The 27,831-nt window shown below is 36.6% G+C and overlaps 1 protein-coding gene across 1 annotated transcript in view; it reads right to left on the minus strand.

Annotated features, from left to right (window-relative positions):
- ELP4 (elongator acetyltransferase complex subunit 4) overlaps positions 1–27,831 on the minus strand; it is a 134,800-nt gene that overhangs the window by 62,181 nt on the left and 44,788 nt on the right. Inside the window, exons 8-9 of the mRNA XM_066186768.1 lie at positions 13,987–14,095; positions 11,167–11,273 (exon numbers count right to left, since the gene is read on the minus strand). Of these exons, the coding sequence (XP_066042865.1) occupies positions 11,167–11,273; positions 13,987–14,095 (216 nt within the window). The remainder of the gene's footprint in view (positions 1–11,166; positions 11,274–13,986; positions 14,096–27,831) is intronic.

The following is a 27,831-nucleotide window of genomic DNA, read 5'->3' on the forward strand; positions in this document are numbered from 1 at the left end:
AATTCTTCTTTCCTTGTTTCCACAGGTTTTCAAAAACCATAACAAAATAAGCCTGAAATTTTCAGGCTATTGCTGAAGATTTTAGCAGGCAGTAGTGACTTGTCTTCTTATTCTGCAAAAACTTACTTTATTAATAGAAAAATAAGAAATAATGTGGCTTCCCATTTAATTGATGAGACATGAAATTCCTCACCAGTAATTTCTTATCAAAATGTAAAGGAAATCTAAAAATTAGAAAACTTAAGCAGGACAGTACTAAGACAAATATGTTTTAATACATAGCTATTTAAAAGTAGCTGCTTTAATGATACAAATACAAAAATTACCATAATACCTCTAAAGATTCTATTAATTTAAGAAATGCCTCTTAAACAAAATATGAATTCCAGTTAATTGTAGAGCTCTTCAAAGCATCAGGAATCTCCCCTTAGTTACTTACTGAAATATCTGCACACATTCAATATTTATGCTGTCTTTCTCTCTATCCATTTTTAAACAGAATTAAAGGAGTAGCTAAAACTCTGCCAATAAAATGACAGGAAGGCTATTTTTAGTCTAGATGATGTAGACCAAGCATAAACAGCCCATGGCTATGCTACTATTGAGGATCAGATCTAAATACAAGTACTAGATTTTCTTCTTATTGGAATTTTTTTTTTTTTAACAGCAACAAGAATCACAAATCACATGCTGGTTTGCATTGCTTAATAAATGCTCATCCTAGAAGGAGAATCATTTTTCCCTTCATTAAAGAAAAAAAAAACCCAAAAAAGCTGATGTAACTCCTGCCACACTACTGTCTGGTAGAAAAAGGTTTGTGAAAAGTGCATTTGAGGCAGTACAGGAAATGTAACCTGCTCAGAATTCTAAAGCCTTACACCAAAAGGGGAGAAGTGTTGATTAGCAAGTTAGAGCTGCTTTCAGGGGCTTTAGACCGCAGACCTGAGACATATCAATCTCCAGAGACTGCAGCGTTTATCGATTAAGCAACACATTACCAAGTTCCTGATAAATCAAGGAGAGATGAGATGGAACCAATGGATAACTGCACTTAATGAAGAGCCAGAAAGAAAACGCTGCTCACTTGTGACATCAGGCACCTCCAGTGGCTGGGGATGTGTTTATCCCACACCTCACACACCGGATACCCAGATGGGGACAAGCTGGGGCTACATCCACGAGCAGGCTTGCCCTGGCCAGCTCTCGTTCATCTACTCATGTGTTGGCTCATAAATAAAAGCAGCCAAGGGGGAATGTCCAAAGCCTGAGCTATCCTGGAGCAGCAAACCTTGACTGAGAACTCCCACGGGCCACAGGTTGATCTGCAAACTGCACAGCTCCTCCCTGCTCCAGCTGCAGAGTGTGGAGCCAGCCTGGGTGAGGCAGGTCACTGAGCAGCTCCTCACCAAGCACGGGGAATGTTTGGCTCACAAACAATATCCAAACGCCCCGGCGGATATTGTGGGTGTATCACAGAGACTTCAGAAATCCCCCTGAGACTCAGCCACCACGGCCAGATCCTCCACCTCAAACCTTCACATGTGGGCCACACAAAGCCTGCCTTCCCCAGAAAAAGAGAGTACAGAGCCTTAGAAAAGATTACTAAAGATCCTAAAACTTGAAATATTGAGCAATTGGGTTACTTTGAGAACACAAGTGCTGCTTTGGAGGCAAGGTGGAGTGGATTTCTCCCGTGCAGCAGCACTCACATCCCCCCACTTAAAAGTGCTAAACTGCTTCGTTAGCTTTGCTTTCTGCTTTTACTTTTCAACAAGACTCAAGGAGACACACTACTCAAAGATTACTGGGGATATACTCAAAGATTAATGAGGATAATTTCCTCATTAATATGAGGAAAAAAAGTGTCCTTTAGCATGCAACAGCTGTTTTGTGAACATGAACTTATGAACAAAAGAGTGAATTCTTGAGTAATTTTTGCTATAACAGACTTCAGTGGGAAGGAAGTAGATGAAGAACCCACAGACTGTATTTTCATCAACTAAAACCAAGTTTTTCCAACCTTAAATACCTGAAATGAGGCATTTAAAATGAACTATTTTCAGCAAGTGCCACCAGCTGTTTTCTGGAAGTCAAGCAGCCTACGAATGGAGTAAGTTGGCACCCAAATTCCCTTTATTTATTTATGCACTTATGGACACCAATAAAAAGCTTTAATTATTGTACATTATACAATTGTTGCTTACCTTCTTCAGAAAGAAGGAGGAAACAGAATGGTCAATTGGCAATATCATTCATTCTGAAGGGGGCTAATATGGTGTCCATGTTAAGCTGGCCAGAAACACCACTTTAACTGCAATAAATAATGTCTTCGTCCTAGGAGACAGCTTCAATTGATACTTCAAAAGCTTTTGGTTTTCAACGTGCAATGAGCAACTTTAATTTACATTACGTGTGATACAGAATCCTTCGAAAGCCCTATGAAATGCAACTAAGAAAAACCAAATACAAAAAATATCAAAACCACGTAACTAAGACAAATGCGGGAAAGAGAGCAATAAAGATGGCATGACCAAAACCTAACTTTGCTTACCCCTTGGGCGCTGTAATCCTCACCCATTTTGCTTATGATTATCTGCTTTTTGCACAATTCTCTTGGACAGAAATACAAGAATAAAATGTACTCTGGAATTTCGTTACAAATTATACCCCATAATTTAGCCAAAGCAAAATGTAGTATTTGCACAACGATTACAAAACATTTTTTCTTCACCTACAGGACTTTGCAGTGTATGTATGTTTTTTTCCTCCCGTCTCCTTTTGGCACTTTAAGTCTTTCAGACCAAGAATAACAACTAGTTTGCTCTCTCAAAAAAAAAAAAAAAAAAAAAAAATTAAAAACTCAAGTTCCTGTATGTTAATGGTTTAATAAAGGGTAATTTTTTTTTTGTGAACCAGTAAAATAAATAGATCAGGAAAACGGGATGAAACAATTTCTGTAGAGGTGAAAAATTTAAAGAAATTATAAATTTGTCGTTTCCTTACAGATTTATGTTCATCCAAAACCATTAATATTTTCAAAAGCCTGGAAATGTTAACACTTAATCTTGAATTTCCAAAGTTACGATAAAACATTTAAAATTTGTTTAAGTGTGTTATTGGTTATGGCAAATGTTTGGCAGCATTGGTCTGTTTCCCTAAAAAATGTCATTTTAACCCTTCACAAGTGTTAGATGGGGCTACCTCCTAGTTTCCTCATTCAGAGAGTACTTTGAATCACTTCCTACCCAAAGATGATAATTAAAACCAAAACAAACAGCACTGAAACAAGGAGATCCATGCTCATCTTGCACATGGACATGAAAAATCCTCCTCCTCTCACTCCTTTCACTAAGAGCCCTGAACTTCAGTGCACGTCAATAAGGTTCAGGTACAACGTAGACCTCTGGATGAGAAAATGTGACTTCCTCTCAGCTTTCATTTTTATTTTCCTGCCTTTACAGTGATAGAGAACTACAGAGATGTGCTTTACCATGTGATAGCCTGATTGAATTTGTTACTCTTTGTAAAAGGAGAACATTATACAACTATCAAATACCCTAATTTTATTAAAACCTGCGATATTTTAAAGAGCATAATAAATGCTCTTTAAAGTGACACTCAGTTCCTGCTGAGAACTACTACAAATATGGGGCTTAACTCTTTTTGCTTCTTAAAGACTCACCATCAATATCTTTCTAACTCATGCCCACAGACCTTGGTCTAAAACATACTATAGTCCTTGTAGAGAAAGAGTTTTTTAAACTTCATCAACCAACACTTTTACAAAAGATGTCCTTATTCTACCTATCTTCTAATGGAAAGTGAGAATATGTCAACTTCTTTACTTGTCTGGCAAATACAGGAGAAGTTGACCCACTTATTTACAGCCTGAACAGGCCAAACCCTTTCATGCTGCAACACTGACCCTTAGCACAGATCCTGAGAATGAGCAGCCCATTACAATATGCACAAGTGACCTTTCAGTGCATTAATGACTTTGTGGTGCATGTTCTTCCCTTGCAACAACACATGGCATAAACATTTCTAAACACCAGAATTATTTGTTTAAATAAGTTCTGCTAAATGAGTTCTGTTTACTAACAAGAAACGGCAGTTCCACTGTATTACAAGGGTTAAAGTTTTGTAAAACTGAATGGAGCTCTCACATTACACTGTTACACAACCCGTGAAACAAAATTGATTATTAAATAAATTTCAGGATTTTACAAATCTTTCTATGAAACCTAAGAGTTAACAATATCTTCCTATATTTGCCTTCAGACAAATAATCAATAATTTGATTTACATTAATCAGTAGTATACAACAAGAAGGTGATATTGTCAAATTAAATTCTTCCACATGTGCACAAGATATGTGCTCTGAAATTCCATATACTGTATAAAATGGATCACTTGATTTCAGTCCAGTGCACCATTAAGATTCAGAGAGATTCTCTTTTCAAATAGGAGCTCTCCAAGTATTGTTTCATCTCAAGTTATTATAATTTAAAAGTACTCTCCCAAAACTTTAGCTAAATTGTACTGTCACCATTTAAAACATGCATATTTATTCAAAATTGTTTGAAAGAATGTAATACATTTTTGACAGGCAGTCTTTTACAATATTGAAATCAAATCCTTGATTTCATCAAACCCTTCATATTCTGTGCCTTATTCCTGGAAGGCTCATGCCAAAATGATTTAGTTTGATTTTCTTTAACAATGGTAGGTTGGCTTGACAGCATCTGACAAAACAATTCAGTGAAGTACACCATACCAGGTAAAGAGAACCTGAACTGGCTACTAGGTGAAATAATGCAAAATGGAGCTTGGTATTATGACAGGATTAGTTTTTCAGGAGAATGTTTTCTGCAGTATTATTAATTTTAGATTAGGATAATGTTATGGTATTATAATTATTGTCTTTTGAACTATTTTTAAATAACCCTGTGGGGAATATAACGGGAAAAATGGACAGGAAAAATCAAAGCAAAACCCCTGGTTTTACTGGTATCAATTTCAGCTGCATTTTATTCCAATGTTTTACCTCACTCTGTTGGAAAGTTTGGTTTCATATGCATAGTTCCCTGCACTGGAGTGCCCCAGCTGGAGTGGAACATCCAGCCCTAGAGTTTGCCAGGTATGATGCATCTGCTCAAGGCAGGCTGAGGAGAAAGAGGTTTCCCATGCAAGCCCCAGGGGCAGTTGTGTTCTCAAACACATGGGGATGAGAAAATCGAAGAAATACACTTTCTGTAACACTTTAGAAAAGTTCTGTCTCGTCCCTGAACCAGGAGTACCTGTGAAGTTTCATCCATGCTCCAGGCCCTGGATGCTGGCTTAGTAAAAGGTTTCATTGTGATATCTGACTAACTATATATATCTCTAACTGAGGGTTAAGTCTTGTAAGGGCACCTGTGCACAATCTCAAACACAGAGTTGTTTTGTCTGTATATGAAGGTACATAGACCTGTATGGCACATGTATGTTGTTGCATACATTAGCTTATTTTCCTTATTTTGCTGAATGATTGCTAGAGAACTACCAGCTTACCTAAATTTATAATTAACCAGTGTTTTGCCTTTTTTCAGCTCCCAGGCTCACTGAATTTTTTTTTGTTAACAGTGGCCAAAAATAGTTCAGTAATTCAAATGCATTTATTTACAAATTTACTCAACTTTCGAAACATCTGAGGAATATAATCAAGATTAGGGTCAGCCACTAAGGAAGACTGCCTCGAATTCTCTTGGGAGAACCTAAAAGAAGCGGCGCTCTTATTGCCCTTTTCTAGTTCTCACTTCAATAAAGAGGCTGGTATAGCATGAATGTGTATTTTAAATACATACTGATCCCATATGTGCTGCAGACAGGGTTGACCTGCTCTTCCAAAAGAAATAGCCAAAGCCAGTGTTTCTATACCTGCTCCTGATGAATAATTACTTAGGGAATGTTCGCAGGAGCACAGTTCTGGCACTCAGTGATGCTGCCAGCTCCGAGCCCCTTAGGACCAAACCTGTGCTATGTGGACACCAAACTGAAGCACTGCAGACATCAGCTCTGACTTGGTCTCACCCACCTCTCTTGGTAAATAATCTCTGACAGTGGCCACTTACACTTCCCTTTGGCAAATAAGAAGTTCACCACAGTGTAGTCTGTCCAAAATGGGCAATGAAAAGCGAGACACTGAAAGGAAGACTGGAAAAAGTCAGAAATACTGAGATTTCAGAGGGATGCTACCTAAGCCATATTTCCTGTTTTAAATGGCCAAAATCACCACCCTGAAGAGTTTTAAGTCACCTTCCAAATACCAATGTTGGACACATAACAGACACGAATACCTGGAGTTGCCCTTATTTCTTATTCTGCCAACCATTAATTTTCTCACAGCTTTTTACTGCTGGATGAATACAGGATATTATTTCAATGCCTTTGGAATGGTATGTTGATTTTTAATTCTGTATAGACTCAGTTGCTGGTTTTCGTGGTTATTTCCTTCCAAAGACATAACCTTTTACTCTGGCAATTACCATGGGGAAAATGCAGTACAGAGTGCTTCATAGTGCCGTATTGCATCTGCCCTGCACTGAGAAACCAGCCACTCTCCTGCCACAGGACTCCTCTAATTTCTTCCCCTCTTGCTAGGAAACACCTCTCACAACAGAAGCTCCTGAACTTGTACATTAAGCTCTGGAAACTTGTTTTTTGCTGTGTGGCAATTCTTTAAATCGTATATGACACTGGGCTTCAAACTGAGCTGGCTTCTAAAGATTTTTATCGTGGGTTGCACAGGTGTTATAGTCATTTCAAAGAAAATATTGGTGCCGTGACTTGTGTTTTGATAAATAAATGTATCTGCACAACAACTATTTATTAGACAAACTATAATATAAAAACTTGTAGGAAAAAGATTCATCTCTATACTTCTAATAATTGACTTTTACTTGAACTCTTAAAAATTAAGCAAAAGCTAGGGAATTAAAAAAAACACCCTCACAAACTTTCCTATTTGCAAGCATTTATCTGAATTTATCAGGAGCTTTAACTTTAAACGGATAATTTCCGGGGTCTGTGTTGTCCAGACAATAACAAAGGGAGTTAATCAAATACGAATCTTCTCCAACTGTCCTGTCAAACCAGGTAATGATGTCCTGCCAGCCAAACTCAGAGGGAACATGTGAAACAAATACAAAAGTAAACAGGCCCTAAGCTGCCCAAGGGAAAGTCAGCAAGATGGCAATTTCAATCATTTGGAATAATACTAAAGCAGCCTTAGGCTTTTCTCAGAATGGAAACATGTCACTGTTACTGCAATATTTGAACAAATCAGACTGCAAAAGAAAGGAACACTTATGTAATCACAGCCATGGAACAGAGCTTCGCTCGATGGTGAGGTGGAAAATAATTAAGGGGAAATGTCCTTTTGGCGAGTAATTATAAATCTACCTAAATAAGAAAGATAAACAATGTTCCCACAGAAATTTGGAGCAGCAAAAAAAGCAAATTTAAGCACAGATTCCTTAAGTCTTGACACAGGGGGCTTTGGAACAACAAAGATAAAGTTCTGTCAAATAAAACTATGAACATAATAGTCCAACAAAATTTCTCAGATGTTGATCAAAGTTACATTCAGAGCTACAAAGAGAGCAAAAAAGCACTTCAAGAACAACTCTGCTGAACAGTCGCATTAAGATGAACGGGTTGTCATATCGTTTAACTGAGAAATCAAAAAATATTTCAAATATTTGGGGAACTTACCTAATCAGTAAACGTTCAGTATGTGTCTAGTCATGTAGCCATCTTTTAGTCAATCATCAGAAAATCAAAGGCAAATTGGCATGACTCAACCCAAACTTTAATACCGCATGATTGTGTCGTGTAAGCTTGTTTTGTGCGAGGGCTGCTGTGGTTTTAGCAGAGAGATTAACGACCGGACCTAAGCTGGCCTCCAAACCTTGCCCTGCTGATGCCTCAAGCCCTTTGAAGTCTGACCATCATACCTGGCAAAACAACAGTGGGAACTAGGCTGGTGTCAGATCTAATCAAGTTTCCTGCCTCAGCATAGCTAACTATGGGGTACACTAATTGGCCCAATTGCGGATTATACCTTTTGCTACAGATTCAAGACAATAATTTAGTCAAATGATGGTTTTTATCTCCTTCTAATTAAGATTCCAAAGTGGGAAGAAATAGGATTAGACAGGCTAACTTCAAAATTGTGTCCTTTAAAGTGGCATGCACATAAGATAGATCTCTGATAATACTGCATATAAGAGTATATTGCTAGTAACTAATGTGTGAAGATTTGGGAAATCTTGAAATAGCTACTGCACCTTTTAGACAAACATGGAAGTTTTCCTGGAAAGGTTCCTCCTCATAATTTATAAATGGACAATGAGCACTCATAAATATTCATTAAAAAACCATTTTCATCATCCTGAATTAAAAAAAAAAACAACCCACTCTTTAGAAAACATTTCAGTCAATCTTATTTTGATGAAGAAGACACAAGGAAAACTGAAACAGTTAAAAGATCCTGCAGGCTATAAAGAGGCGGAGTTCCTCCCACAAAACTGCAATCTAATAAAATAGATTTGACATCCAAGGTTTTTCACCTATGAGGGCCAAACTATAAGCAGTTATTTAACTGGCGAGCAATCCAGAGATGAGAAAATCCGTGTCCCATGCTCTTATTTTAAACTGTAAAAAAAGAATGGTCTAGTGATGAAAACCCTTTTGGAAGAAATTTCACCATAATTCACAGGGTTTGTGTTTCTAACTTTCATGTAATTTGATTTTAAAGCAGCATTTCAAGTAGAGGTCAACATTTTTATCCTGAGCCATGCATGTAAGTATGCAGACTCTTTCCAAAAACTGTAAGGTACTCAATATGCATTTTCACGTCATATTTAAACTACATACTGAAGAGGTCCTAAACTCAGTTGTACTCTGTATAAAGCATAATGCTGCTTGCAATGCACACTGCTGCGCTGCTTTTTGCTTCTCTCCCCAGAACCAGCGCTGACACATCACATTCTAACTGCAGAAACCCATTTGAGAAGACCTTATTCGGATCCTTTCCTAATTCAGCTCTCCCTTGCTCCCATTTTCTTACTGCCTTTATTGCTCCAGTCATCCTGGCTGTAGTCTGTTTTCCCTAACAGTACGAGGAAGGCAAACATATGTATTATAGATTAGTGAAACGTGTACAGGAAGATCACAGTAGGACAGTGATCCAGCATGTTCAAAAAGGGATAGTTTGTGTCAGTTCAGCTTACAGAAAGCACATCTCTAACAAAACCTGAAGTTATTCTCAGCTTCTGCAGCTGAGAAGCGAAGGCAGAAATGATACAAGTGGGTCATCTACACATGTCTGGGGCAACAGGTTGTGCCAAGAGTTGCACTGCACTCTTGTTCCCAGCGTCCCATGACTAATTCAAATCTTTTTACAGATCCTCCTGCTAAGGGTTTTCTCTCCTTCCAAATTACATTACAGATTAGAATCTCAAATTTATCTGAAAGAAAAGACTGTATTCTGAGATAGGACTCAGTGATGAGAAACCCCCCAAATATTCTGATCCACAGCTATAATAAATGATAATTTACAATGCTGTGAAATAAGGGTGCACGCTTCTCTACACCTCTGAAAACAGAGAGAACACTTGTATTCTAAAACCAAACACAGACTATCAAGGGTTTTGTTCCTACTGTACCATTCAAAAGCAGTTGTTCAAATGCTTTAATATCTCACAATGCCTGGTTTCACTAACTGCATTCTCTGGAAAGTGACAAACGCTATAAAGGAATTGTCTTGGGGAAAAAAAAAAAAGCCCTCAAAAAAGCCCTCCTTCATGTATTTGCCTTTAAGTGGCTTCTGAAGAGGATACCTCTAGTTGAGAAACTTCTAGCACTCACGCAGAGATGACCTGCATGAAGAACTGGCTGCCTGATTAACTATTAACTACTCTCAATAGGATTAGATAATTAAAGACATTGATGACCATTAATTAGGAGGAGGGCATCTTAATTTGTCACTTGATAGGGCCCTTTCAATGATTTATAGGTTAGGGCTACTTGCAATTGTGAAGGGGAGGGGGCAGTGAAGAGAGAGAACCCTTAAGTTACCTTATCAAGTGGCCAGCTAAAAAGGGCAGAGGGTCAAATAAGGGCCAAAGTGGTCACTTAAGGGTGAAGTCCCAAACACCAAAGCAGTGCCAAGCCACATTGACCAGCATTTGGTGATGGAGTAAAAAATATGCTAATTTATTGGTGGCAATTCTCTCTTTTTATGGTTTCAAGCAGTTAAGACAAGTGGCCTGCTTAAGAGCTTTTCATTTGAAAAGAGATTAAACAAAATGGTTTGTCAGGGATGCTTGGCTGTTTTATGTCTTTGTTAAAAAAAAAAAAAATTGCTCAGACTGTACCGATTGACTATTGCATCACCCTGAAAGCCATCTTCCATCTCTAAGCATTACTTGGTTAATAAATACATCAGCTCTAATTGCTTAATAGTGCTATGTTCATTTGCTCTTTAGCAAGATTAAAATGAAATACATCTTTTGTATTACTGCCTTCTATCGGGACTGTCTGCATAAAGGTCACAGAAAAAAGTTTAAATTTAGTAGGAAATTTACTTAAGGACATTAGTGTAAATGATACTGTGTTTAAAATGACATAAAAGAGCGAAAGGTGATTTCAGTAATGCAAAGAAAATGGTTTCTGAATACTGATAAGGACACTTATCCCCCATACCACACACAATTTTAGGCAACATTATACATAAAATTCCCTCTACAGGGGTAATAACATGAAGCTACTTTCCCACCCACTAACACAAGTAAGAGCAAGTCATTAACATTTAATTAAATATGCTTCTGACATCCTTAGAAACATGTCACGCTTTGTTATTGAAGGTTGTGGCCTACTTTCCATGTACATTTTAAACCAAAATAAAGTATTTATAACAGACCGATTTAGTGCAGCAAACGAGACATTTTTAATTAGAAGGCATATTACAGTCTTTTATAAAACCGTTCTGAACAGCAAAACCAGAATGAAATGAATTTACATCATCTGATGCATATTTTATGCATTTCACAAAACGAAACATAAGAGATGGGATTAGCTCCACCTTTTGGGTTCTAAATAGTGAAACAACGTTCCTCTTACCTCGATGGTGAACTGCTTCCTTTTTAATCTAAAAGCAAGGTCCTTCGTGTCTGACACATCACAGATCAAGCTATTAAGCCGAGGAATCTGATGTACATGAACCAAACCTTGTGGAAAGAAAGAGTAAAGGAGGGGAAAAAAAAAAAATTAAGAAAACGCTGTCATCCAGATGCATAAATTAGAGTCTTACAGCAGAATTCTGTATATTTACACACACTCATCCTCCCCTTTTTAAACTGGAGCTTACTACCAGGAGCAGTGAAGCAAACGGTGCGATTATGCTCAAGTAATCAAGCAGAATAAGATAAACAGAAATCCTTGTGCGAGGAAAACTAATTGCACTTTGGTACAGAAGTACAGATGTAAAGAGCGATCTTAATACTTGTCAAAACTACAGCCGGTTTGTGTGTGATTTTCTCTTGTATTTACAGTAAGCAAATATGGCTATCACCTTGCATGCTGCCCACGGCACCACTGAGTGATCTTTATTTTATTAAATGCACCAGTAAGCAGCCAGCAAAACAAGGCTTATGGGTTACTGATAACCACTGAAGCTCTAATGAGAACTCCTTCGTTTTGTGCCCTCCAAAACGACTCGAAAAAAGTTTCTGGGAAATCCCGATTTAGATCCTGCTTTTTAATAAATTTTAACCCCCGTGCCACCCCAGAAGAAATGCGTTTTCCTCCTGCAGGAGGGCTTCTATAGCTGTTCAGATGTTTTTAACAGTACTAGGTGCACTGCAAGCTCTGCATTCTGTCAGCTGCAACTCAAGCTGATTTTTTCTGACAAGGACGCTGGATGGTTTTTGTGCAGCCTAATATAGTCTCTGAACAACCTAAGGGTGATTTTCTACATCTGAAAACCAGGAAAATTCTACAGGGCTTCTCAGTTACTGGCCTATATTTGCTATTCATAAAGCCAGCGTCTAAATGGAAATTCTAAACATTTAGAAGAGGTATCTGACTTCAAAACGGCAGCTGTGAGAAAATCCCCAAACATTAAACCCCTTATTTAAAATAAGGCTAGTATTTTTTCAGGCATTCATTTTTTTTTTTTTTTAAAGGAAGCTTCCTAAAATTGAAATACTTCAAAAAGCATAATTTTTATGGGCACTAATTACAAAAATTCCCAATAATATTAGAAAAGTGTTATTACTGTTTTAAATTCTACAGTTTAATCCCTGAAGTTAATTAGAAGAATTATTTGTTAGGCTTTTGAGTACAAAATCAAATTATTACATATAGGAACAGCAGGTATAACACAGGGCTGCCTATGTACAGTATCCTAGGAATTTTATTTAGGGGTCATCTATATAATTCTTTCGTTATATTGTGGCTTTTCAAACATTTAAATTTGCAGGTAGCTTAATCAAATCATTAGAGGAGGATTCATTAAATAATGCAAGAATGTAATCAAACTTCTCCTGAGTAATGTCAAAAATCTTTCATAATCTGCAGTAAATAAATACCTTAAAATACGTTCCAAGGCAAAAAGAATCCACAAAGTTAAAACCATTAGAAATACCTCTTTTCAGACTGCCAAATTAAGGCTGTGCAAATCTCAAAAGCTATTTATATTGACACATAATTTTTATTAAATAGTACCAGAAATGACTTAGCATCGATTTTTATAGGAAACCAGGAAGTAACTGCTAAAACACACATTGTCTTAAAGGATCTCTTCAGTACCGAGAAAAGGAGTATTAAATTGACAGAATTATGTTAGCATAAACAAAGGCCATATCACGATTATACAGTTGGAAAAATAATTAGGCAAATTATTCCAGCTTTTGTTCATGGTTTCTTTTTCATTCACCTTTTTTTTTTTTGTCAGATAATGAAATGTGCACTACTTTCACAGTCAGAAAGATTTTTCTCTGATTTATTAATTACAGCTTGCATACACACAGTGGTGTCTCAACACCATCTTTGCTTTTTTTCTACATACTCCATACATTCTGCTAGGGAAAACACTGCCACTGTCATATGTTTACAGCAGGTTTCAGATAAGCAGTTTACTTTCAGCTCAAGGTTTCCATGGAACTACAGTAGCATCACAATAATAAGAGCTGTAATTTATGCACAGTCTGAGCACTGCTCTGGATTAGCTAAAACTGTTATTCACTGCTTTGACTGTGCATAACTTCTAATATAATTTTTTGAAATTTAAATAGTTCTGCTGCAACAGCGACCAAAAATCCTTGGGAATCAAAATGCAAGATTAAGCATCATTATGCATTTTGAAGATGAAACACTTGAGAGGCTACATGACTTTTTACCAAAATCAGTTTCATATTTTACATGCCACATATACCCACACTCACTTCCTTAAATGTGCAAGTGCTCTAACCCAGAGCTGAAAAAACAGAACATTATTTTTTAGGCACAGCTTACCGAGCGCATAATTTAGCAGTTTAATTCACCTTACTACAATATATGTTTTCCCGTGTTCTCAATTTAAAACTTGGCAGATCAAAAAGTATTGATTTCATGACAAGTTCAGCTCGCTGGTCAGATGATTGCCAAGCCTCCCCTGCCTGTGAATTCCCCAAAGCCTGCCTGTTGAGATGTACATCTGATTGAGCCATGCCTCAGTAATGCGGCTTGACAACATGCAAGGAGTTGCCATGTTTCCTTTGCAGCCTTAATGCACTTTGCTGAAAATTTCCCTAACTCAAGACTGGTTAGGCAAGGGGAAACATTTAAGAGGTATATTCCAAAACGAAATCTAACGCTGCTTCACCCAATTGGAGGGTGAGCTGCTAAGTGCCCTAGAAACACTCAGGGCAGACTTTTTGCATTGCTAAAGATGGAACTTACCGTGGTAATCCTTGTACAATGGATTGGTTTCTCTCTCAGAGCCAATAAATGATTCAAGACCAACTACTATATCTGACAAGTTTGTTACACGTTCCATAATTGCTTTATTCTGTAAGACATGGAAACAAAATACACATCCTATGTGATGAAAAAGGTAATTAATGTTCACAGAGTAAGCCTTGGTCTTCTCAATGACAAACTGTGGTGGAAAAATAGGTCATCAATACTTAGAAATTATGTCAGAAGGCCTTTTTTCTTAAAAAACCCCCAACAACTAGAAATATCTGCCTAAAGAAAACATACATTTGACAAGGACAAACCATAAAAACGCTAACTTAGCACTACATTAAGATTTCCCTAAATCTTCATAACAAGCATTTGCCCACATCAGGGATATTTACATGCCATGTATTAAGTTTATCTCTCATTGACTTCTACTATGAGTCTGATGCCCAGTTTTTGTTTGAGTTCTGAAAACCTTGTTTTTTAATACACTTAGGCATATCATCCCTAACATTTTGAGCGATTAGAACCCACATCATTATTAATTTTGGCTCTCAGTCGAACATGGAAAACGCAAGTAATTTCTTAGCATTTTTCCCTCTAAAAGTTTCTACCTGCAAAACATGTGACTCCAAAGCTTCAGGCAGCATTGCCATTTCTCAATATATTTGTGATTTTTAAGTGCTGCCTCATGTCTTGTGCTACAATGTACTGTCATATGCCTTAAATAAGCTGTTTTCCACATGGTTTTCTTTATTTAATTTCATATAGCAGAAAGAGACATTCAAAGGTCACAACAGAGATCTTCAGAGGTAAGTCAGAAAAAATGTTCTTAAATGCTTTGATGATGTCAACATTTAATGAGGAAAAAAAAAAGACTGCATCTCTGGTAAAAAGCAAAATATTTCTTTTAAGATAAGAAATAGTTATCTTAAAGGTATGTGGACAGCTGGTATAATACTCCTGTTCTCGGTGGCTGTAGGTGCTACATTCATCAAAACATTCAGGGGTATCAAGGCTAATCACCTCAAAATACCCATTACAATTGTAAGGAATTAGCTCTGCAGCTCCAGGTCATAGTTTTGTATTTCCCATTAATTTTAAAATATTTTGTACATTTTGCACTTCTTTCATGAAGTATATGACTGATTCTTTTCCTGAAAGGTCAATTTAAATACTGGTGAAGTATTTCATAATAACAATTTATCAATTAGGAGCAGAGAGATTAAAACATCACCAGTCATGTTAGAATAGTCCATGCATTGTGCTGACATTCAGGTTTATTAAAATGACGATCAACATCCCAACTGCTTTCATGAACCCACATTTCAATAACCATTATTTTTTAGCCACAGAGAAGCTTACAAAGCAGACACGAAAGGTGAAAATTTCCTTCTCCTTTCAACAAACAAACTGAATTCTGTTTTCTGACCTCAACATGAAGTTGTGGCCTGTCTGGAACAGCCCAATCTGCTCAGGTTACCAGGCCTAAACCCACAGATCCCATGGTACTTTTACACCCCCTCCCTTCCCCACCTTCTGGGCCAGATGGCATCAAATCCTGGGCAGGGGTCTCTTTTCAAAGCTGCTACTTGTGCACAGGCCAAGAGCATCCATCCCCGTGGAATCAGGGAACTTCCATTTTACCCACAAAGTCTAATGATGGAAAATGATAAAGGCGTGTCATCCTACAGAATTTCCTTTCTGAGGAATAACAGAAGTGATGTGAGGTAAAAGAACGCTGCCCACACGCCAATCCCTAGACTTTGCTATTGTATCTGCCCCTGAAATAGTAAAGCTGACTTGCAAATCATTTCCTCTTCTAGGAAGAGAGAGACAATATATTGTATTTTAATGGAATCTTTTGGTCACATTATTCTACAGGGGCAATCACATAAAGATGGTATAAATCCAAATCTAAACTAGTCAGTGACCTCTATAAACCCACAGAACAGAAATTACCATCTTTTGTCAGTTCTTCAGGAGGCTGGTGAACGCTATTTGTATAAGTAAGAAATACAAAACTTTTATAAAAATAAACAAACAAACACTGATGATTCCTGGAAACAAAGCTAAACTCCTGATACAGAAGAAATATCCTATCCTTTAAAAAAACATTTGCTGTCCATTGATGGTTTTGCTTGCCAGTTTTGACAACAATGGGCTACAAAAACTGTGGAAAGAAAGGTGCTCAACCATCAGCTACAGATCCTCATCAATGACAGTCCTGCAAATCACAAGAATGGTATCCTCCTATTTGGTTTTAATTCTGGAAAGATTCAAGTGAGGGACAGCACCTCAATATTTGCTTGATGCTACATGAGTTAATATGTTGGTTTCAGCTCTTCCTCTGAGAGGGTTTGCTTTCTTAAATGGTGCTCTCTTTGCCCATGATGATTTTGCTTTTGTTTTTAAAGTGTGTCAAAATATTCCCCTGGCTTAATGCACTGTTATCTCGGGAAATATTTTGCACAGTGAATTGCCACACCAAACAGACATTTGCTTATGTGGCATTGTTGCCATAGATCTGTATCTATCATGTATTTTCTAGTTTGCAGTGTTCAGCACATTAATGTCCAATCAAAGCTGACGTCAGCACACAGATAGTTGTGATGTATGGCACACTGACATAAACACACAAATCATGTTGCCCCATCTGGGCTTGAAAATTTAACAGAGCTCCAGATCTTCCTCCAGCCCCATACAAATATACCTCCTGCTTCTGGCATAAACTTGGCAGCTCTGGAGGTGAGCCAGGACATGGTTAGGAGGGAAGCCAGGAATGGTGAGATTCAGGGAAAGAGTTTGTTGGCAGCTAGAAGAGGTATTGTTTTAAATTATACTAAAAATGAAAAAAAAAGACCCCAAAGCCCAATCCAGTCTTGGAAAGTTTTCAGTCTTGCTAGATGTACAGCAGATTTTCTAAATTAGTTAGTTCAGCCAAAATATAATTATTCTAACAACATGGTAGCAATCCTGTTGTGCAGGCTGAGCTGGGCATCCATTCTATGTCTTACTTTGTGCTACTGTTTCAGACAGACATTTTCTTTTAAGTGCAAACTTGCAATATTTGGGTTCAACCAAAGTGTACTTTCAGAACTTGTCAAGAAAATCCAAGTAGCGAGCTGGCTGTGGAAATGGGAACTGTACACATGTTTAAGCAGCTTTGGGGATGGGCAATTATGGAAAAAGATTGCTTTGCCTTACTAATTTATTTTTAGAAGGTACATACCTTTGGGTAATTATTTGTGCATGTTTAAAAATATTTATGTACAACAAAATTTAAAATGCATCGTGTTCTGTGTTTGAGTATAAAGCATGGTACTCTACCAACACAAATTCATGCATAGCCTGTATGCTCAAACTTGCACACTGAAATAATTATTGTGTGTTTCTACTGGATTGAGTTCTTAATGCACCACAATTTTATCATTACTACTATTAATCAAATCAATCTTGGTTCATCTGGATTCCGTATTAGCAAAAGAATCTGTCTTTTCTACTCTGCTCTAATTTCTAGTTCTCCACTGATTTCCTGTCAAAATTTTTCTAACGCCCAAAATCCGTCCTCTCATTTTGTCAGTTTCTAAAAAGTTAAAAACCTCACAAAATTTATGCAATGAAAATATTTAAATTCTCAGTCCTTGCATTGCATAAGTAAAGAAAAGTCAGAGAATGGAAATTTTTCTAAGAACAGCCTCAACTTTTCTACATCGCACATATAAAAAAATCACAAAATTTAAAAGGAAAATAAGACACTCATTAAAAAGATCTACAATGAGATACAATTACCACCTGTATAAATACGTGAAGTGCACAGGCTTTTTGCATATATTTGCATTTTTGTTCCAATCAGTACATTAACATTTTAATATGGAACTACATACTGCATTGAAAATAAGATATTTTAAGACGACATCTCTTTTCAAAAAGGCATTAAGCCTATACTTTGGTAGAGGGCAACTTCTGTATCTTTACATTCTGATAATATAATCCCATCACTGCTTTTATTTTAAAACATTTAACTAAGAACGGAAACATTGAATCCTACTTCAGTTTCATCACCTAAAACACCACTTAAAAATATTTTTTGTATTGGGACAAAACCCAGTTTAAGTATTTCGTATGACAGCAAAGCCATTCAAAGAGGAATTCAGATACTCTTCCCAAGTCCAGGTAAAATTGTAACTGGAGGAAACATCTCCGTTGTTACCAACAGGTGAATCCAGAAATCCTGACATTTCATTTAAAAGAAGGTCTCAGTAATAAACACCAAGCAAGTTCATGCCAAATAATATGAATATTATGAACTTAAAGCAATTTTGGTGTGTGAATTTTCAAGAAAAAGCTCAAAAATTGGTTGTGTGTTTTTTTAAAAAAATTCTGTTACATTCTGTCATAAAACCGAAGTAAGCCTAGCACCATAATGGAGTAATTTTAGTCCACACTGGACTAAATAATTTTAGTGCACACTGGGCTAAAATGAAACAGTGGTTGGATATTCAATAAATGAAATAATCCTTGATATTTTTGAGAGATTATCACACAACGATGCGGTAATGACTTCAAAATACGCAAATATTGTCATTACAACTTAATCCTCAAAGGATTTTACAGTGGAAATATAAATTATTAAGAAACATGGCTTAAATATTTATGACCATTTGTTAATAATTACTGCTCAAAAGACTGCAGAATTATCCACACATCTTCTTTTGGCAAAAGAAGTTAGGTAATAGCCCCTTGTACTAGTTTAATAAGGAGATCCACTTCGTGCACTTCTTGATTATTCACAAATCCCCCAAATACATGATTAACAACTGCTCTGCCAGGAAGTGTTATTTGATAATTAATAAAGACTGTAAACCATAAAATTCTGTATGTCGCCTAATTCCAGACTGATTAGCACTGTTTACAAAGTTTGCACACAGCAAATCTACTAACTGAATGTTGCATTTTGGCTCTAAAACGGATGCACGCTCAGCCACTGGAATATAAGATGACAATTCAAAAATTTTGGTGTGCAGAGATCTGTACCAGTCTCAGAAGAAAACCGAACACAAGCGCAGTGTCTTTGCTGGAAGATAGATACTCGAGAAATAAACTTAGAGGATTTGCTACAAACTACAATGCCTTCAGTGATGAGAAATCCACACTTGGGGATTCTGGCTGATTAGGCATCTTCTTTAACCTTTGAAGAACCTAACTGACTGTAATAGAACTTGGGTAAAATATCCTTCTGTATGGCTGAAACCAGAGAAGCACTGATTTTGTTCGACTTGTTTATCGGCACAACAACATCAGCTAATTACATTGGCTAATTTGAAGCAGTAAATAATACTTTTGAAAAATTTTATACAAGTTGCAGAAGCAAAGAAGGGACATGTAGTGATGGCAAGAGCAGGCAATTAGATGCAACACACTCATAAAAATGGGAAGAGAGTAACAAAGCATCTGCTGGTCAACATGCTACACAACTTATTAATTCCAGATTTTGGTCGCTGTCTTAAGGTTGCTTTTAGTAACATTTGTCTTGATAGTTGTCTCTGCTGTGGGAACTCTGCAGTGTTTTTGCAGAATATCATAAAATGTCAGATGAAGGTGGATGACACTGTATACAATTAATTTTGATAGATTTTTCAGGAACAAGTCAGGAAATAAAAACTAAATATCACACACAAACACACAAAAAAATAATCTTTGGATCTTCACTGAAGATGAGCTTGTGTATTATTTGAGCTATGAAAGCATCTAAGGCCAGCAAACCTAGGCACCTTACAAAACAAGAAGTACATCTATTTTGCCACTGAAAGGCAGACCTAAAGGCCAACAGCGAAATGAGAGATAACTAAACAGAGATAAATTAAGCAAGTCAATAACAGTTGCTGCTGCAGCCTAAAAAAAAATGAACCAAGTCCAGTAGTTTAAATCAAAGGTTCCATCTGTTGATCTCCAAGTGCTTCACAAAGGAAAGGCAAGTGCTGCATTCCTCATTTACAAGTCAGTAACAAGCACAAAGGTGTCATGTGAGCTGTCCAAAGCCAAAAGCCGGTCAACAGTGAGCTGGGATCCCAACCCAGCCTTTCACTGTAGCTCTGTCTGCCCCCCTCTATTTGAGGCTTGGTTTAGGAGGCTGCATCCATGGTTTTGGGATATCAGCAAAACACTTGGTGTCATGAAGATGGTGTGGGAGTGGACGGCCAGAAACCTGGGTGCTGAAAATCCTGTTATTATCTGGCTGAAAGAGGTGACAGATGTACAATGTGTTAAAGGGTGACACTTTTTGAGCTGAATCCTGTCCAGTGCTTTTCTCTTCTCTATCCTGAGCATTCAGTGACTGAAAGCACAGGCTGCAGGTGACTGTGAATGGTTCTGGGGCATGGGGCTCTTGCACAAGTTCTGCTGTACTGAAGAGATGAAATAATTCTGATTGAGCTCTTCTCCAGGGAAGGGTGAGTGGCTGAGAAGAAATCAGTAAAGATCTGGGCTAAGACGAGCCCAGCACCTCCCCTGAACATTATCTGGTTCTCACTAATGGGGACTATATCACTGTTATAAAAACATATAGTTAGAAATCTATAGGTTATTACTTGTCTTTAATTATCACAAAAATGAACTGATCATTTGAGCAGGTTCCTCTAGAAAACTGAACTCAGAAGATATGCCATGCTACAAGTTGGTCATCGTGCGGTATAAAACAGATACAAAAGCAGACTGAAGAGTGAGGCATATTACAAAAGAGCCACAACAAACCTGCCAAAATTACATATTTGATACCAACTGGCTCAACTAAAATGCTATGACTCCACTGGGAATTGTTCATCATAAGAAAAAGGTTCAGGAGTTCCTTTTGTTGCCATTTTGCCTGAAAAAAATGTCATTGCAGTTTGCTTACCAATTTAGAAAGGCTAACGCTCACTGCAACTTTAATTCTTCAAACAGTGAATCTCGTTTTATTCCCAGGCGACCAAAAAGAACCTGCACTATTATTTCAATTAATAGTACACAAGTATCAAAAGGAACACCAAACTGATGTTGATAATCAAGTGGCAAGATCCTGGAATATAAAATCATTTAAAAAACTAATCCCTTATCCAGTATAAAATTATAGGCTGTCATCAGGAGCAGGCTGGCAAAGCTGGGTCCAGATGGGAAACTGGCTGGGCAATAAGAAGAGGTAGGGTGGAAATGATGGGTAGGCTGGAAACGATGGGAACCTAAGGAAAGACATGACTGCTCCCTCTGCTGGCAAGGTTCTCCCCCGCTTTAATTTTTAACTAATGAGTAGGCATTTCTTTAATTATTTAGGATCTAGCCAATAAATAATGCAGAATGCTCCTTCCTCAGTCTGTTGCTGTGTGTTTGCACATTTTTGAACTTATGGTGCCCTATTTCACTAGAATAATTTGCCATAGAATTAAGGCTCAGATGGATGTCTAATGGAGAGCTACTGGCTTTTTATTTCAATTCTTCGTACGATGAAAAACAAGTCTAAGCTATTTAACCTTCAAAATATTGTATTTTACGATGTATACTCATTTCATATTTAATTTACACATTTCAAAATATTACGACAAGATGCTTGTCATATCTTACTCTAACAGGGACCCCTTTGATGTAGCAGTAAGATACTATAAAATTAAACATTCTGCAATACAAACATACTAAATGACAAACCATACCAAAAAAGTATCCTTCTTCCATGAGTAAAATTCATGACCAATGAATTCAGTGACGATGTTTGTATTAAAACTTAATTAAAAGATGAAGGTAAGCCATTCATTACTTGATCTGTGATATAAATTAATAGCTGCAGGAAGAACATTTAGAAAAAAATCTGTTCTAAGATTTTGGCCTACAACCAGAAGCTCCCAGAACAGGAGGGATCAGCTTTTTTTGCCCACTGTTCTCATCTGAATCCTGGCTGAAAAGCTACTCCAGCTCCCAGCTTTCCAGAAGGCTCCATCCCAGGAATCCTCGCCTGCCATTTGGTTTGCTGATTTTAATCTCACAGGACTTTCTTACAGTGGCTCCACTATGCTGAACTGGCACTTGCTCCTAGAAGTGAGTTATTATTAAACTTGTAGGTCAATTGTGGCACTAACAACTCTTTGGAAGCTTTCAGCCACGGTGTACAATTTGCTGGTCTAATTAAATATTAATTCTAAGTGTTACATTCTGTGGCTAAGAGCTTTTATTTTCCATCATCAGTCTGGAAGAGAAAGAGGTTACAAGGCTAATTTAATCTTTTTTTTTTTTCTTCTTTTTTTTCTTTTTTCCCCCTAGCATTAAAGCTTAACTACACAGGCACAAAAACATCATTAAAAATGCAGTATTCCTTTTTATTATGATTATATTCTAATTAATAGAGAATGTCTAAACAAAAAGAGGTAGAATTGGATTCTGAAATTTCAGGATTTTTAAACAACACCAAAAGTTCCCATCAAAACGTTTCTAAGCGTACATCACAGAGAAGTTCAGTATTCAGTTCTGTCAAAATAACTTAAGATGGAAAATACAAATGCACGGATTTAAAGGTAAAATAGTTTTACACAAAATTATTGTTCTTTATTCTGATTCTGAAACAGAACAGATAAACCCTATATTTAATGCCAGAGTCACAGGGCTTTTTTAATTTTTTTTTTTCTCAAGAAGCTAAACTTCTACTTAAGCAAAAAAAAAAAACCCCAAAAAAACCTGCTTTGGAAAAAATATGCTACCTTCCATTTTCTAAAAGAATTACTTGCTTAAACCAATAACTACTTTGCCCTGTATTATTTAAAATCACTCTTCCAATTCTTTACTTATCAGTGTCCAAATGGGCTCAATACATGAGCCTCTTCCCTTCTGCTTCCATAACAGTTGTGTCCATGTCTGGACACTGGGCATTATATTAACTACTTAGTCCAGTAGCCAAAAGATTCCATATGCTTGAACAGATGACTATCTCCATACTGTGATGGGATATTTAACTGTTTAGCTGTAGTTCAAAGATTTGGTTCTAAGTCTTACCTGATTTTCATAGGTGTATTTTCAGTTTAAATACATAAAATTTAAAATACGCACATTGTATGTACTCATGCACTTCTCCAGTTTAAAGTTTTTTTTTTTTATTTATTAAAGAGAGATATTGAGGATGTGTATGTAGTGTCCTTCTAAAAAAAGTAAAATTCATTAAAATGACAAGGCTGTTTTAGGTATGCTACTTTAATATATGGTGTGACTGTTCATCATAATATGGTTAATTTGGTTAACAGATAACTAATATGTGCGGACAAAAAGATGCTTCAGATGTATGTTGTATTTGTTTTTCACATAAGTAGTTGTTCCCAAATCAGAAGTGGTAGTGCTAGAACGCAGCCTGTTGGCAACCAAAATCTGAATCTATGAAATCACAAAATACTTTTATTTCTTCCAAAGCTTGATTAGCAAATACATCAGCAATAAGAGAAATGAAAAAAACTACTGTTTCTCAAATTAAATTTTGAATAGGATGCTTCCCTGAGCTTCCTACTCAGTCAAAATTTTAAAGATGCTTTTAAGAAAGTCTAAAAACTAAAACACTCATATCCTAAAATTATGTGGATAACCCAAAACACCTCTCATAAACTTATGACTCTTGATATTTATTTGTACAGCTGTTAAAATCTATGCCTCACATACAACAAAAAACAACATGCAACATTGAAAAGCAAGTAAGAAAAACCCAGCACAGAAAAATATTACCACCATTTCATCTTCATCGTTTCTATTTTGCAGAGAAATTTGAAAGCCTCCTTAATCATGATACAGAAACCACATGACGTTGGGATCTCAATACAAATCATCGTGCAGCTACCTCATCAAATACTTTTGGAGGTTATTCAGCACTTTACACCAGTGAACTCTCAGAAGTTAGAGCCCTAAGGCAGGCAATCACTCTTAGTTCTTGTCAAAGGAATAAAGATTTCAAACTGGAAGAAATTCACCAGCTATAGGAGTTTACATCTTATAATCCTATATTAGCAATGTATTCTAAGGCACTCCACTACTTGACTTGGAGTTTAGCTGCTCAATCATTGAGTGTGAACACAAAAGGCTTTGGATGTGAAAAGGTTTGTTTCTGAATTTTTCTACACTGAAAGGTACAGTAACCTATGCACTTCGGTGAATTCAAAACATCACAACATTAATATTGTAGGAGATTAATTTTTTAACGTACTGGATGAAATAATGACAATACCTTGCTAAACAGAACTTCAGACTCTGAGGACAGGTTCTGCAAGAAGACTTATTCATACTGACTTTTCATTAGTCAATTAATTTCCCTTGGTACCTGCTGACTAATATGGTTGTTAGTCCTTACCAGTAATACCAGCTTTGAGTTCCAAATAAAGGATGGCTTTAACAAGTGCTATGCTTTCCCCATTGAATAGAATAATCTACTCAAAAAAAATCTGCTACTACGCAAGTGATACAAAATTGGGAAGAACAGGAACAGAGTTAAAAACATTATTTAGCATTTTGAGGGAAAGGTGTTCTCGGATTTACCAATGATTTCTCGTAATTAAAGAAAAGACTACAATGGGAAAATATTTTAAAATCTAATTTAGGACTTTTCTGTTATAGACAGGTGATGTTAAAGTCCTTTCAGTCACACAATTGTACAATAATTATTTTTCTAAATTTTGGTATTCATATGCACTGATTATCAAAATGCAGAAAAAGAAACCTTACTTACTTTGATAATATTCCTTAAACTTGGAAATTGACACAACAAATGAAATGCCTCTTCAACCTGCCCTCCTTGATCAATGCTAGATTTTAAAAATGGAAGTAATTTTCCCTTTTCAAATGTACCATATGATTTCTCAGGCACAATGCATTTTCAAAAAGCAGTAGGAAGACTTGAAAAATAACCTTCCATCAACTATTTTAATCACACTTGTAAGTAGCTCAATATTTATTACCTGACAGACAGTGTAAGATAAGAGTATGTTCAATCGGTAGAAAATATCAATCAAGTAAAACTTGTCACACATCACCTGAATAAAATTCATAATTGGATAAGTTTTTTGTGTCATTTTCTTGAAATCCTCTTCCAGAATAATGTATTCCCATTTTTGTGGTTGAGAAAAGAGAATTTTCTTTTTTCTTCATGCACTGTTTGCCCTGGAAGTTCCATCAATAAAATCCCCCAAATCTGTGTGCTTTAGTGGACTACAGTTTCTTCCAATTATTCTGGAAAAACTCCACACACAAACAGACTTTTCTGTGCAAACTTCTGCCTTGTAACAAAATACAGCCTTACAGAACATCGTGAGCTGTCTCATCAGGCTGGATTAATGAATATTATCTTTGGATAAATGCAATTCCAAGTTATTGAATCTAAGACAATGAATTGCTGGAATAATGAAAGAGCTACACTGGTGCATGTGTACCACAGAGGGAAAAACATCATGGACAAAATCACTGTTTAATGCTCTGTAATCACTGAAGGGTCAAACCAGACATGAGTACGTAGGGAAAGTAGCATTACTGCATTATGTTACTGTAATAAGGTAAAGTGACTGTTTAGAAACAGATTAAGAAGGCAGCAGGAGAAGAATTACAAACCTGAATACAGAAAATATGAAATAGGGAGGATCATTTTAATGTCTCACCAGCCAAAAAAAACCCCAAAAGGATAATTTATGAAAAGTAAAGGTAAAATTAAACTTTTTTGAAAAAGAAAGAAACCAGGTAGATTTAATTTGTGAACTCCCTGTCCCAGTACAACATGCAAAATATTTGGCAAAATACAAAAAATAAAAAAAAATTTAAAGAAACCAAAACCATGCATATATATATATATATATATATATATATATATATATATATATATATATATATATATATGCATTATTCATATACTGCATATAAAAACCAGAACTAGTCTGAGTTGAAAAGACATTTTCCCCGTCAAAAATCAGTACTGCCAATTGTTTTATTTCTTCTTCACTGGAGTAACTAGTACTGGAGACTGACAGAGAAAAGAGAAGTTATGTCACTACTAAAAATCTACTTTTTCATGATGAACCAGGTGAAGACGGAACTATTTTTTTGTATATGTCATCCAGAAAAAACTTTGATTAAATGTGACTTTGAACTTACATGTCCTTCATGGAAATTACACACATGTGAAGAATTTCCTTGGAGACCACTCAACTTATTTAGTTGGGGGCCGAACTACAAACTGGGAAGCACGGGAACAGTAGTTCAGGGAAAAAATAGGGAATTTACTACATCTTCAGAAAAACAGTGGGAATTCTCTGTTCTCTATGCCTTCAGTACACTGACTTGAAGATTTAACAGATAAAGCATACGTCAGAACTGACTGATCAAATGAAACACATATACGCTCGGAAAAAAAACCCAAAAAAAAACCCCCCAGAAACAATCCCTCTCTCTCACTCTGCTGGAAAGGAGAGATATTTCCTTTACTTTTTTTGACTGCAGCAAGAGCCCTGAGCAACAGAACGGAGAGGAGCTGTGCAGTGAGAATGTGAGCAGCTGCTGTTATTATAAGGCAGGTCCGTCTGCGGCGAGAGCACATGTTCGCCCGCGCTCTCATCTCGCCAGCCTCACCAATTAAGCAGTGCCAGGGAGGCTGGACACATGCTCCCAGGGGCTCTTTAACAGGCTGCTTGGAGAGGGCAACAACTGCACAGCAGGGCTCTGGGAACTCAGTAATGTGGGCTAGGAGGGACCCTCTGCAGCTCTGCTCCTCCTAATGACAGCTCTCTCTCCACAGTGCCGTGCTTAAAGAAGGGTACACCAAGTTTCACAATTAAAAAATTAAAAAAAAAAAATTTAATACCTTTGTTTGTTTAAGACAGCTAAGCAATGATTCTGTACATAATGTTCCTTTTCTTTAAATTCAGAATATTCTAGCACTTACTGTTAAAATTAAAATCTCAGTTATTTTAAAAATGAGGTATAATTTCAATCCTAACTCCCTGGAATTTATAAACACAAACCAATAATCAACTTCTCAAGTAAGTTTGAAACCAACTTCAGTTTTTTTCTCAGAGACACTTCTGTACTTCTCCAAAATACAAATATACTTTTTATTGGCGTGACATATAAAGAAGACTACAAAGAGAAGTGTTGTATGTCCCAATTAAGGACAGGCAATTCCAGGGTGTAAGAAGGAGGATGATAGTTTTACATTCACAAATTCTATTTCTTGCATTAAATTTAACTGTCCCTCTTTCTGAAGGCAGACTACCACTTAATATTTAAAAATAATAAGTAAGGAGATGGAGGTATGTACTGCAAGAGAAATATGCACACACTTTGACGACAATGGTAAAACTAGAAAATCGACCTTCTTTATTTTCGAAGGAGTAATTGCATTGGTAGCTAAATAACATTTGCAGATATTCAAAGACATTTAACAAAATGCAACACATGTGAGTCATGCACCTACCTAAGCCAGGATTTAATCTATTGATAAACTCACCTACTATGAAAACATTTTGCATAATATGAGGTTTTATCCAGTACCTTTTTACTATAATCAAATCAAATGCCTAAAATGATAGGTTCTCCGTTCATTGTGAATAATAGTTTTGTTTCTCTAAGTTACAGTAGCACTCACAGAACAAAAGACTATATTTTTTCCTTTGGCTAAAAAAGTTTCTTTTCAGAAGACACATTTAAGTCTCTGTACACTGTCAGGAACAAGGCTTCTGATTAATTGCTTCTGGTTTTGCAGTTGGAGAGATGACTGATGCCATAACTGGTTTGCTCCTAGTCCCAGTACAAAGGGATACTAGACTTATGGAGCAAACCTGTACTTTTCAATTCCTAGCTTAAAAA

Source organism: Chamaea fasciata, unplaced genomic scaffold, assembly GCF_029207755.1.
Source record: "Chamaea fasciata isolate MVZ Bird 193981 ecotype frontalis unplaced genomic scaffold, bChaFas1.0.hap1 SCAF_7, whole genome shotgun sequence".
NCBI lineage: Eukaryota > Metazoa > Chordata > Aves > Passeriformes > Sylviidae > Chamaea > Chamaea fasciata.